Below are 11,877 nucleotides of genomic sequence, written 5' to 3'. Positions count from 1 at the left end.
CCCACAACCGGACCCAAAAAAAAAAAAAGGACATGATAAGTGATATATAGGCTAGATAACTCTTATCTGAATGCTTGGGACCAGAGGTGTTTTGGATTTCAGATTTGGGGAGATTTGGAATGCCTGCTGTGAGAAAAACATCTTTTCTATCAGTGTAGTTGTCTTCCTTCCTGATAATCTTGTGGAAATTGTTTTTCTGAAAAGTGTCTGCTTTGGTCAGGTATCTTGGCCCTTGTTAATTACATTTTAGTTATATCCATCTCTTGTTAGAAGCAGGTTGAATTCCTATTAATTAAGCCATATCCTTTTGCAGATGATGAACCTGAGCTCAGTAAATGCAAGCCGAGGACAAGGCCTACTGAGTTAAGGATAAAAAGGGAATAGCCTGCCTGCTCTGTGTGTTTGCTTGCCAGATTTTTGGCTGATGGTACACCCTTCTGCACCAGTAAACTTTGTCTTCTTGCTGAGTTCCTTTCCAGTTGGAATCCTTATTCCTACACTATACCCCAATATACTGAGCTATTTTTAACACTGTTTATTTGCAATATAAGTGGTTTAAGACCCAAGTCTAAGTAGGAAATTATTTATATTTCAGGCATGGCTTCCACACAATACTTTTAGTGCACCTGGGTTTTGACCTTGATAGGTCACATGGGTCAAGTGTAGGATTTTCCATTAAGGAGATCATGTCTGTGCTCTAAAAGTTTTCAGATTTTGCAGCATTCTGGATTTCAGATTTTGGGGCTATACATGCTCAATTTATATTCTTCATCTGGGAAGATCTTTTGGAAAATCAAACGAATATCTATTTCCTTGGTAATTCCTTCTCAGAATTTCCTCAACTAAGAAAAAACAAGTTACCTATATTTTAGAAATGTTCTCTATTGGGCTGGGAAGGTGGCTCAGTGGTAGAGCGCTTGCCTTGCATGCATGAGGCCCTGGGTTCGATTCCTCAGCACCACATATGCAAAAAGAAAAGAGCCGGAAGTGGCACCGTAGCTCAAGTGGTAGAGCACTAGCCTTGAGCTGAAGGACAGCGCCCAGGCCCAGAGTTCAGGCCCCACGAAAAAAAAAGAAAAAAAGAATTTCATAAAAAAAAGAAATGTTCTCTATTCCCCAGTTCTTTAAAGGTTAATGCCTCATACAGTGTCATTTAAAGGGGCTTCAAAAGCAAAGCAAAACTATTCAGTAGCATATAGTCTCTATTTTAAACTTTAAACAGTAATAAAAATATTTATAAATAAGAAAAAAATGTAGCCGGGCGCAAGTGGCTCACGCCTGTAATCTTAGCTTCTCAGGAGGCTGAGATCTGAGGATCGCGGTTCAAAGCCAGCCCAGGCAGTTAAGTCTATGAGACTCTTATCTACCATAAACCTCTAGAAAACTGAATGTGGCACTGTGGCTCAAGTGGTAGAGCACTAGCCTTGAGCTGAAGAGCTCAGGGATAGTGCCCAGGCCCAGAGTTCAAGCCTCATGACCTACAAAAAAGAAAAAATGTTTCATTTCTCTAGATACACATTAGATCACAGGCATTCTAAAAAAAAACAACTTATTTTTTCTGGAGAAATTAGATTTTTATGATAGATCAGTCACTGTATGAGATTTTAAGATGGGCAAGGTGGCTCATGCCTATAATCCTAGCTACTCAGGAAGATGAGATCTGAAGATCAAGGTTCAAGGCCAGGTCCAGACAGGAAAGTCCATGAGACTCTTATTTCCAATTATCCACCAAAAAACTTGAAGTAGAGCTGTGGCTTAAGTGGTAAGAGTGCCTTGGCCCTAAATTCAAACCCCAGGACTAGCACCAAAAAATTATTAAAATGACATGCTTTTGATACATTCTAGAAAAGAAAACTTAATAATGAATACAAGATAACTAAATGCACACAACTCTGAAGGACAGACTGTGGAGAGATCCAGTTTCCCTTGTTCAACTGACATACTATGAATCACAATTACAAAATTAAAGTTTATAGTTTATCTATTTTTCTTCTTTCCTGTGATATTGAGGTTTTTTGTTTTGCTTTGTTTTGACAGTTGTGGGGCTTGAACTCTGGGCCTGGATGCTGTCCCTCAGCTCTTCAGCTCAAGGCTAGTGCTCTACCACTTGAGTCACAGAACCACTTCTGGTTTTCTGGTGGTTTATTGGAGAAAAGAGTCTCATGGACTTTCTTGCCTGGTTGGCTTTGAACTGTGATCCTCAGATCTCAGCCTCTTGAGTAGATAGGATTACAGGCATGAGCCACTTGCACTGATACTGAGGATTTTTTAACATAGTGCCTTGTTTTTGTTAGGAAAGCACTCTACCACTTAAGTGATACTCTCAGCCCAGTTACCTTACTGATAGATTATAGTGCTAGGGATTGAACATATGCTAGACCAGTGCGTTACCATTGTGTTAGCAAGTACCCTAGCTATGAAGGTTTATAAGTCTCAGTGTAGCAAATATATCAATAGTTACCTTTAAGATATTTTGTTTCCCTTTTGGCAGCAAATAAAACTGGTTCACCAAAGCTGTATTATTTTTAAAAATTCCCACATCACACCACTGTCTTTCTCCTGCTTTCACCATGGCCACTGGATTTGAGGGAGTCTCTTTCTAATTTTAGAGAAAGAAAAACTGATCAATATTCTTATTGAGCATAGGAGAAATTTCAAGATTCTACAAATCCATGCAGTGATCTATAAGTAGACACATGGGTGAATAACATAACATTAATAGCTCATAAGTAAATAGTCCTCACAGATTAGGTCAACTGACAGTGAAGGATGCCAATTCAAACACTGATAGGCATTCTCCACGCTCAGTACTATTAACCTGGCTAGAGTAAGCATGCTTTCCAATCAGTGACATGTTAAAATGCCAGCTGTTTTATAGAGCATTGTCATTTAAGAGATTCTCAGAAAATGTAATCCCAAATGAAACATTACAACTTGCTCCAAAAGGAGCTAAGAAAGAAAAATTCATTCCAAGCTGGATTTCTTCTAGATTCAAAAACAACCACTAGAAATTTAGAGATCTTTTGTACTTGCAATACCTGTGATTCTCCAAACCTAAAAGGAGAAAAAATGTTTCAAAACTAAAATGTAATTTGAATATACTTCGGTATATATTAAAAAGAGTAGATTAAACAGCTTTACAGTCTCACCCTGCTTTAAAAACAAATGCACTTCCTCTACCTTAAGCTAGTTTTAGTGATAAGTGAATTATACTTATCCCTGGAACTAACCTTTTTAAGCCATCTTCTTATAAATGAGACACTGTTTCCAGAAGCTCAAAACAAATGTGCACTTCAGTTATTTATTTCTGTCTTAAATATATAACAGCAGAGGTACATGCTTATCATTCACATTTTTTATTAGGCTATCACACATGACAAAGTGAACTAACTAGAAGAATTTAAAGTTAAAAAGGAATAGTTTTAAACTTGTCTTCATTTTTTAAGTTTTTAAAAACTCCCTCTACCAACTTTAAAACAATTGGCTCCAAATGAAATAACAAATACTATTTTGGGTGATGTATCACAAAATAAGATTGAAAAGTAAGGTTCCTTTAAATAATTCTTTCCTGAGAAGAGTAAGACTTAACATTCTGGAAAGATAAAAGCTGATGAAGATAAATATATGGCCAAAATCCAAAACAGTGAAAGAAAATTAAAACTATGGACAATTCTTAGAAATTCTAAAAGGTAAACATGGGGTCAAATAAAAATTCTTACTGACAGTGATTAAAATGACTCATTAAAGAAAAACAAAAAATATCTATGTAGGAATTATCCTTATATTATCTAGTTACGATGATTTAGGTGTATTATCCTTATATTTGTCCAATTAAGATGATTTTGATGTATCTGTGAAGCACTTTCCTAGCAGTTAAGTTTGGTGCACTGAAAATCAACTTTGGCCTTCCATAAAATAACCTCTTAGAAGCTATTAAGCCATCTTACCAGTATGTCCATCAATTATTTCAATATTCCATTAAAAACAGCTAGAAATAAGAGCCAGCAAAGTTTTCCTGTTCTATTTATAATACATCTGACTTCTGACCAGTAATTTACATATATGTACACACATGTGCGTACATATACACATATTTTCTGATCATAAAGGTAATGTATTTCATGTGAGAGTGAGAATACATGTATTATGTATATTTTTATCAAAACTGGGACCCCGGAACATGCACTTTTTATCAAGAATTTTTCATGAAGTATTTAATTATGAACATTTTCCTATTCAGCCATTTATTTCTACATTTATTATCAACTCATTACTAATGAAACCTAGGAGCTTTGGATGGACTTCTTTAGAAGTTGCTCAGCAGAGAGAAGCACATCTTCATCTGTAACATGCACTGTCACCAGGCCATGTACTTACAGAAAACGTCATTGCTGTGGCGTGCACCTCTACACGGCTGATCTTGGTTGCAGGCAGAGCACATGTTTCATCAACTAAAAGTGAACAATTAATCAGTTAAGTCTTATAGGATCATTTAGATATGTAAAAATACAACATATGTATATATATGTATATATATACACACATATTTATATACCAAGTATTCAGTATCATTGAACTGTACACTTAGGAATAGTTAATACTGAGCCAGGTACTAGTGGCTCACACCTATAATCCTAGCTACTCAGAAGGCCGAGATTCAGAGGATCATGGTTTGAAGCCAGCCCAGGTAGCAAATAATATCTCTAAACTAACCAGCAAAAAGCCAGGCTGGAACATGGCTCAAATGGTAGAGCGCCTGTTAAGAAAACAAGCTGAATAAGCACAGGCCTTGAGTTCAGATTCAGTACTGGCTCAAAAAAAATTTAGTAAATTTCTGAGAAAAAAATAGCCAGAAGGAAAAAATATAGACCTTTTCACTCAAATAAACTCATAAAGTTCATTTTCAGAAAGAGCTAGGCCTTCAGAGAAAGTTTACCAAAGTTGAAATACAATTATTCTAGCAATAGAACAAGAATTTTGAAAGTTAGAAATCAATCAAGTTGAGTGAATCATTAACTCCCAGTCTAGATCCTTACTAAGAAAAAAAAAGTATGTGCTAAATATTTTATGTAAGGCATCAAATAATACTTGATAAAATGATTTTAAATGAAATGTTTATCTGCTTGTATGTTTCAATCCAAGACGAAACGTAATTCTCGCCTAAGACTGTTTAGTTGGATTAATGTATAAACATAAATGGTTCAAAATACAGTATGTGAAACACATTTCAAACCTTCAGATTTCGTACTGAATGTTGTTAGTGAAGTTTCATCTTTAACAAGTGCCCCATTTGTACTGGATGACTCAGTTTTAATGGTCTGCTGGGTTACCATAGTTTGTGCGCTGGAAGCAGTACTGGATATGGAAGTCTCAGGGATTACTGTTCTCAAGTCCAGGCAACTACTTAGTGCACCTACATTTGTTGAAGTGCGAGGACCTGAGTTAAAGGGAAACATCATATTAGTGTAATTCCTGGAGGTGTTACTGTATCTTCTTGTTTTGTCATATATTCCTTGGTACTTCCAGTTCTAAGAAATCCTAACATGAAAGGCGGAAACAGGCTGAAATTCTATCTTCCTGTGGCACATCTATGCCATGTGCTCTCTTTCTTTGCCATATTTCTTTTCTAATAAACTTTCCTATCACCTTTAAAAAAAAAAAGAAGCATCCTGAGCACTGAAAATGGCATGAGTATGAATTAACTATTTGACATTAAGTGTTTAGAAAGTACATAACATCCACAAGCAATGTCTTAGCTTCTCAGTTTCCTCTTCTATTATAAACACAGAACCATTGCTCTCTACTAAATCATAGATCAAATGGCTTTGATTCTTATTTCTGAAGGACAAAATGGAAGTTGTCAGGCATAAATTCCCTTAATTTTCTGTCATGTCCTGTCCCTAACTAGGAATGTGGTGTATTTGTGTGTGTGTGTGTGTGTGTGTGTGTGTCTGATCATATATGTATATATGATACACATGCTACCCTACCTGCCTTTTCTCCTGTTTAGAGAATGTCCTGACTTCTTTACTAAAGAAGACAAGGGTTCACAGGGCATTAACCCTGATTGCTTTGCTTCACTGTAGTATAAACAAGGATGATGTCTGATAGATTTTCAATATTGTAGAATAAATGAATATGTTACAGAAAGAAATAGCTTCAAAAGGGAGTATATGTAGGGCTGGAACCATGACTCAAGTGGCAAAGGATTTGCCTAGCAGAGGCCTTGGATTATTTGCCTAGCAGAGGCCCTGGATTCAATACCTAGTACCAAAACCAAATCAAACCAACAACCACAAAAGTCATATATGCCTGGTATTATTTACAATGAAGAAAGATGAAGTAAAAACTGAAAAGTCTCCTGGAGAACTCATTGGTGTTCACCAGAGCCACTACATTAGTGTAATGGAATCCAAATTTTGGAAGTGTCAGTGAAATAGAAATTGCTATGAGGAGAATTAGTGATGGGGAATGGTAACTGGAAGGTACTTGTGGGTCAAGGAAGATACATGTTTATTTGGAAGATATTATTTATGAGCTGAGAGCTAGCTAGAAACTACCACCTGAAAACCCAGGACAGAGAGAAGTGATTGGATATGAGTGATAAAATCAAGTTGAATAATTGACCCCTAGTTTTTTTTAGTTGAACATGAGAATGACCAATAACTCTTTATCAAGAATATCCTGGGCTGGGAAGGTGGCTCAGTGATAGAGCGCTTGCCTTGCATGCTCGAGGCCCTGGGTTCAATTTCTCAGCACCACATAAGCAAAAAGAAAAAAGCCAGAAGTGACGCTGTGGCTCAAGTGGTAGAGTGCTAGCCTTGAGCTGAAGAGCTGAGGGATAGCGCCCAGGCCCAGAGTTCAAACCCCACGACCAGACCCAAAAAAAAAAAAAAAAGAATATCCTAAGCCGGGCGCTGGTGGCTCACGCCTGTAATCCTAGCTACTCAGGAGACTGAGATCTGAGGATTGCGGTTCAAAGCCAGCCCGGGCAGGAAAGTCCATGAGACTCTTATCTCCAATAAATCATTAGAAAACTGGAAGTGGCGCTGTGACTCAAGCCATAGCGTGCTTGCCTTGAGCTGAAGAGCACAGGGACAGAGCCCAAGCCCAGAGTTCAAGCCCCACGACCGACAAAAAAAAAAAAAAGAATATCCTATACCTTCTGGTACAGGGACAAAAATAGATTTGGAAAAAGGTTCAACTTAGGATAAGTGAGGAACATACTGGTGGACATTTCCAGTAGACAGTTGGGTACTTAGTTCTGGAGTCTAAGAGCAATGATTTGCTAGAAACAGAAATGTAAAAATAAAGAGTACATATATTGTAAATACTACAGAAGCAGGGGCCTTGAACTTGATTTTGTCACTTATATCTAAGCAGTGTAATTATGAAACTTTTAAAAAGTCTCTTCAGTGGTGTCTTTTCTCTACTCCATTCCACCTACTGCTTTAGTCTTTATGCATCCAATGGAGTCCTAAAAATTCTTTAAGTAATCGTCCAAATATTTTTCTTATTCTTATCTCTTATTGCTTCTTTACTTTTGGAAACACTCTGGCAGCTGCTCTAATCTGCAGAGAAAAAGTCAAACTCCTGTTAACCTGAGACTGGGTAGCCATTCTATGACACAGCTGAGTGTCTATGATGTATCACATGCTATTCGACAACTCCTCTGGTTCAACCACTTGTATAATATTAATTTTATTCAAACTTTAAATCCAAGATTTAAAGTGCATTAAGATTCTGAAATCTCAGCTGGGTGCCAGTGTTCATGCCTATAATACCTAACTACTCAGGAGGCTGAGATCTGAGAATTGCTGTTCAAAGCCAGCCTGGGCAAGAAAGTCTATGAGACTTTTATCTCCACTTAGCCACCAAAAAACCAGAAGTGGTGCTGTGTCTCAAGGTGGTAGAGTACTAGCTTTGACCAAAAAAGCTCAGGAACAGTACTCAGGTCTTGCGTTCAAGCCCTGCGACCAGCAAAAAGAAAAAAAAAAAAAAAGATTCTGAAATCTCAAAGCTTGTATGTTTTCGTAATATAAATTTCTTTGTAAGACAAATATATAGAAAATAGTTGTGGGGTGTGGGGGGAGGGGAGAGAAGAGGATTGGGTAGGAGGGGGGAGGGGGGAAGGATGGGAAGGGATGGGAAGGGCAAACAAAGGAGGAGGCTACAATGCTTGATAAGAAATGTACTCATTATCTTGCCCATGTAATTGTAACCCCTCTGTACGTATTTTCACAATAAAAAAAAAAGAGTAAAAAAAAAAAAAAGAAAGAAAATAGCTGTGAGAAATTAAGACCAAGAGCAAGCTTTTAAAAATTCAACCAAGTAATTCCCTTATATCAAGTCAATAAAAGCACTTCCCTTTTCTGAAAGTAATGCAAAAAAATGAAATTATATAAAGTTCTTCCCATTTTACATACTATAGACTCATAAAAATGTATAGCAAAAGAATATTCATACTGTCAACTTTGAATCCCTAAAAATTATTTATATAATCTGTCATTTTTTTCGAACTGAAAATAGTCACAGAATGAGAATAGAATGAGATGCATAATTTCAGATAATGAAATCAGAGGCATTGTTTAAAGTATCTCAAATGGCATCAGAATATTCAAATATAAACATCACCAAATTGTAAGATTCTCATGTATACAACTGGCTAATCAACAGTTGTAACAACTGAACTATCTTTCTGAAGATAACCCAGTTCTCATTGCTAAACAAATGTTTACCAAGTGACACAGACCTGAGTGCTCAGGAAATAAACCAAGATAGGCAAGATTTCTGCCCAGAATAAATAACTTCAAACAGTTGTAAGTGCTAAGAAATATATGAAAAGTGAAAATGGAGCTGGGCGCTGGTGGCTCACGCCTGTAATCCTAGCTACTCAGGAGGCTGAGATCTGAGGATCGTGGTTCAACACCAGCCTGGGCAGGAAAGTCTGTAGACTCTTATCTACCATAAATCACTAGAAAACCGGAAGTGGCACTGAGGCTCAAGAGGTAGAGTGCTTGCCTTGAACTGAAGAGCTGAGGGACAGTGCCCAGGCCCAGAGTTCAAGCCCCATGACCGACAAAAAAAAAAGAAATCTATCAAAATTGTTTTTTAAAAAAATGGTGGAGTAAGAGGATATAAAGAGTAATAAAGGGAACAAATTTGATCTAAGTACATCACATGTATTTATGGAAATATAATGAAATATTTTTGTATAATTAATATGTAAAAAATTATTAAGTGCTAGAATACAAATTAAGTAAAGGAATTAGTGACACTAAACATATAGGTTAACCTCAAATGTCATATAGGAATTTTCCTCATTTCAATCCACACTCACAACTTATCAGACTCTTCAGGTTAGGTACCTATATTATCCTAACTAGCTTCAATAAGGAGGAAATAGATCCAAACCATGTAACATTTACTTTTCAGTGGTTCTAGATTTCCCCAATATTATAAAAGCTTAATTTTAGTTAAAATGTCATCCTTATACCTTCATTTTTCTTGAGCATATCCATAAAACTACTGTGATTAGAAGCATTAGATGCCAACGACGGATGTAAAATGGCATTAGAATCTGTCGTTTTGAAATCTGGTTTGTTTTTCACTGAAGTTCCTTTCATAGATGTATGTTCAGGTTTTGCACTGTTTACTGTATCGTTGATCTATAAGAAATAAAAGTTTATTGTAGCAATCACAATCATTGTTCAATGAAATAGAAGTGGTATATGTAAAAAAGAAGAAAAATAATAAACAAGTAAATTCTTTTGGTTTCGGTTTTATTTTGTTTTGCTGATATCAGGGTTTGAATTCAAGAGCCTCACTTTGCTCAGCTGGTGCATTACCATTTGAGAAATGCCTCTATCACTACTTTTTGCTAGTTATTTTGGTTCTTTTTTTTGGTTCCGGTCGTGAGGCCTGAACTCTGGGCCTGGGCACTGTCCCTCAGCTCTTCAGCTCAAGGCTAGGGCTCTACCACTTTGAGCCATAGTGCCACTTCCAGCTTTTCTCTTTTTGCATATGTGATGCTGAGGAACTGAACCTAGGGCCTCAGGCATACAAGGCAAGTGCTCTACCACTGAGCCACCTTCCCAGCCCTTGCTAGTTGTTTTGGAGATGGAGTCTCACAGACATTTCTACCCAGGCTGGCTTTGAGCTGCAGTCCTGAGTCCAGATCTCAGCCTCCTGAGTAGCTAGGAATGCAGTCCTGAACTACCACCACTGGTGAGTAAGAAAATTCTATTTGTTTGTTTACTTATTTGTTAGTTGGTTGGCCATGGGGCTTAAAGTCAGGGTTTGGGCGCTGTCCCTGAGCTCTTTTTGTTCAAGGCTAGTGCCCTACCACTTTGAGCCACAGCTCCACTTCTGTTTTTCTGGTGGTTAATTGGAGATAATGAATCACACACTTTATCGCCTGGGTATTCTTAATTTCTATAGAATTACCCTTTAATTTTTATGAGTTTTTAAGAAAATTTCTTTTTCCTTACTTCCCATGCTCAAATGATAGTCTTCTTGTTTTGCTTTCAGAGAAGGCCTTGCTTCATAGCTTAGGCTGGTCTCAAATTCATTATCCTCCTGCCTTGGCCTTCCAAGTACTGGGATTATAGGACTGCACAATAATATCCAGAAGAACAGTTTGTAAGGATTAGGAGAGGAGGATACATTTGGAGGGGAAAAAAATGAATCAATCTTTTTTGTGCCAGTCCTGGGGCTTGAACTCAAGGCTTGAGCACTGTCCCTAAGCTTTTTCATTCAAAGCTAGCACCCCACAGCAGCTCCACTTGCATATTTTTGGTAGTTAACTGAGTCTCACAGACTTCCCTGCCCAAGCTGCCTTTGAACCTCAATCCTTGTATCTCAGAGTCCTAAGTAGCTAAGGATTATAGGCTGAGCCACTGGCACCCACCTTAAATCAACCTTATTTTTTGAGACTATTTTTGAGACTAAGGCTCAGGCTGGCTTTAAACTCGGTGTCAAGTCCTCCTGCTTCAGACTCAAAAGTAACAAGGATTATAGAAATATACCACCATGCCTGTCTTATAATCAGTATTTCTTAAGTGCTCGCTTGTATTACAAGCAAATACTTATATAACAAAGGAAAGAACACAGAAGCTACAATCAAAATTTTTAAACAAAGGCCAGACATATAAGCTAATGATCTGATTACTCTTACAAGTAAAATCTCACTTATAAAGAACATTCAAGCAAATGAATTATTTATTCTATATGACTGAGTTTTCCAATCAGATTTAGTACATATATCTATTAGTACTCTTACCATTAAACATTTTGAATAGGAATCTCCCTAATATCACTTTTCTTTGGCTTCTTAAATACAGTATAATGAACACATGTAACTTTTGATAGTTCATCATTATAAACATCAGTAACTATACAGCAATATCTATCAGTCCACTGAATCATACAAGTGACCTGGCTTCATTCATATAGCCCAAGATAGCTGCTCAGTTTACTTATGTTTTTTGTTATTTTCTGACTCTGTTCTCATGACTCTAAGATACTTGTCTATAACAGAGCCTGGACTTGTTCTCAGTGGTAAGGGTCAATAAATGATGAGAATGATGGCAATAATCACTGGGCCTGGTACTGTGCTACATATTTATAAACTAAGAGGTAATAATAATAGGCCTGTTTCTTTGAAAACAGAGCTATGATGATGTCTGGGCATCACAGATGATTGTATGTTCAGCCAGGGCTGAGGACCCTGACATACTAAAAACCTTAAGAACTATAACCTGCGGGGGGAGGGGGGAGGCTAGGAAGTGATGTGAAGGGTAAACAAAGGAGGAGGCTGCAATGCTTGGTAAGAAATGTATGCATTATCCTGCCCATGCAATTGTAACCCCTCTGTAC

At 37.2% G+C, this 11,877-nt stretch overlaps 1 protein-coding gene across 1 annotated transcript in view; it reads right to left on the bottom strand.

The window, feature by feature from the left end:
• Positions 1-11,877, bottom strand: part of Hcfc2 (host cell factor C2) — a 47,577-nt gene that overhangs the window by 3,365 nt on the left and 32,335 nt on the right. The window contains exons 11-14 of the mRNA XM_013019103.1: positions 9,497-9,668; positions 5,234-5,437; positions 4,378-4,451; positions 2,462-2,599 (exon numbers count right to left, since the gene is read on the bottom strand). Coding sequence (XP_012874557.1) covers positions 2,462-2,599; positions 4,378-4,451; positions 5,234-5,437; positions 9,497-9,668 — 588 coding nt within the window. The remainder of the gene's footprint in view (positions 1-2,461; positions 2,600-4,377; positions 4,452-5,233; positions 5,438-9,496; positions 9,669-11,877) is intronic.

Source organism: Dipodomys ordii, unplaced genomic scaffold, assembly GCF_000151885.1.
Source record: "Dipodomys ordii isolate 6190 unplaced genomic scaffold, Dord_2.0 Scaffold3, whole genome shotgun sequence".
Lineage (NCBI taxonomy): Eukaryota > Metazoa > Chordata > Mammalia > Rodentia > Heteromyidae > Dipodomys > Dipodomys ordii.
This window is presented reverse-complemented; position numbering and strand designations above follow the sequence as displayed.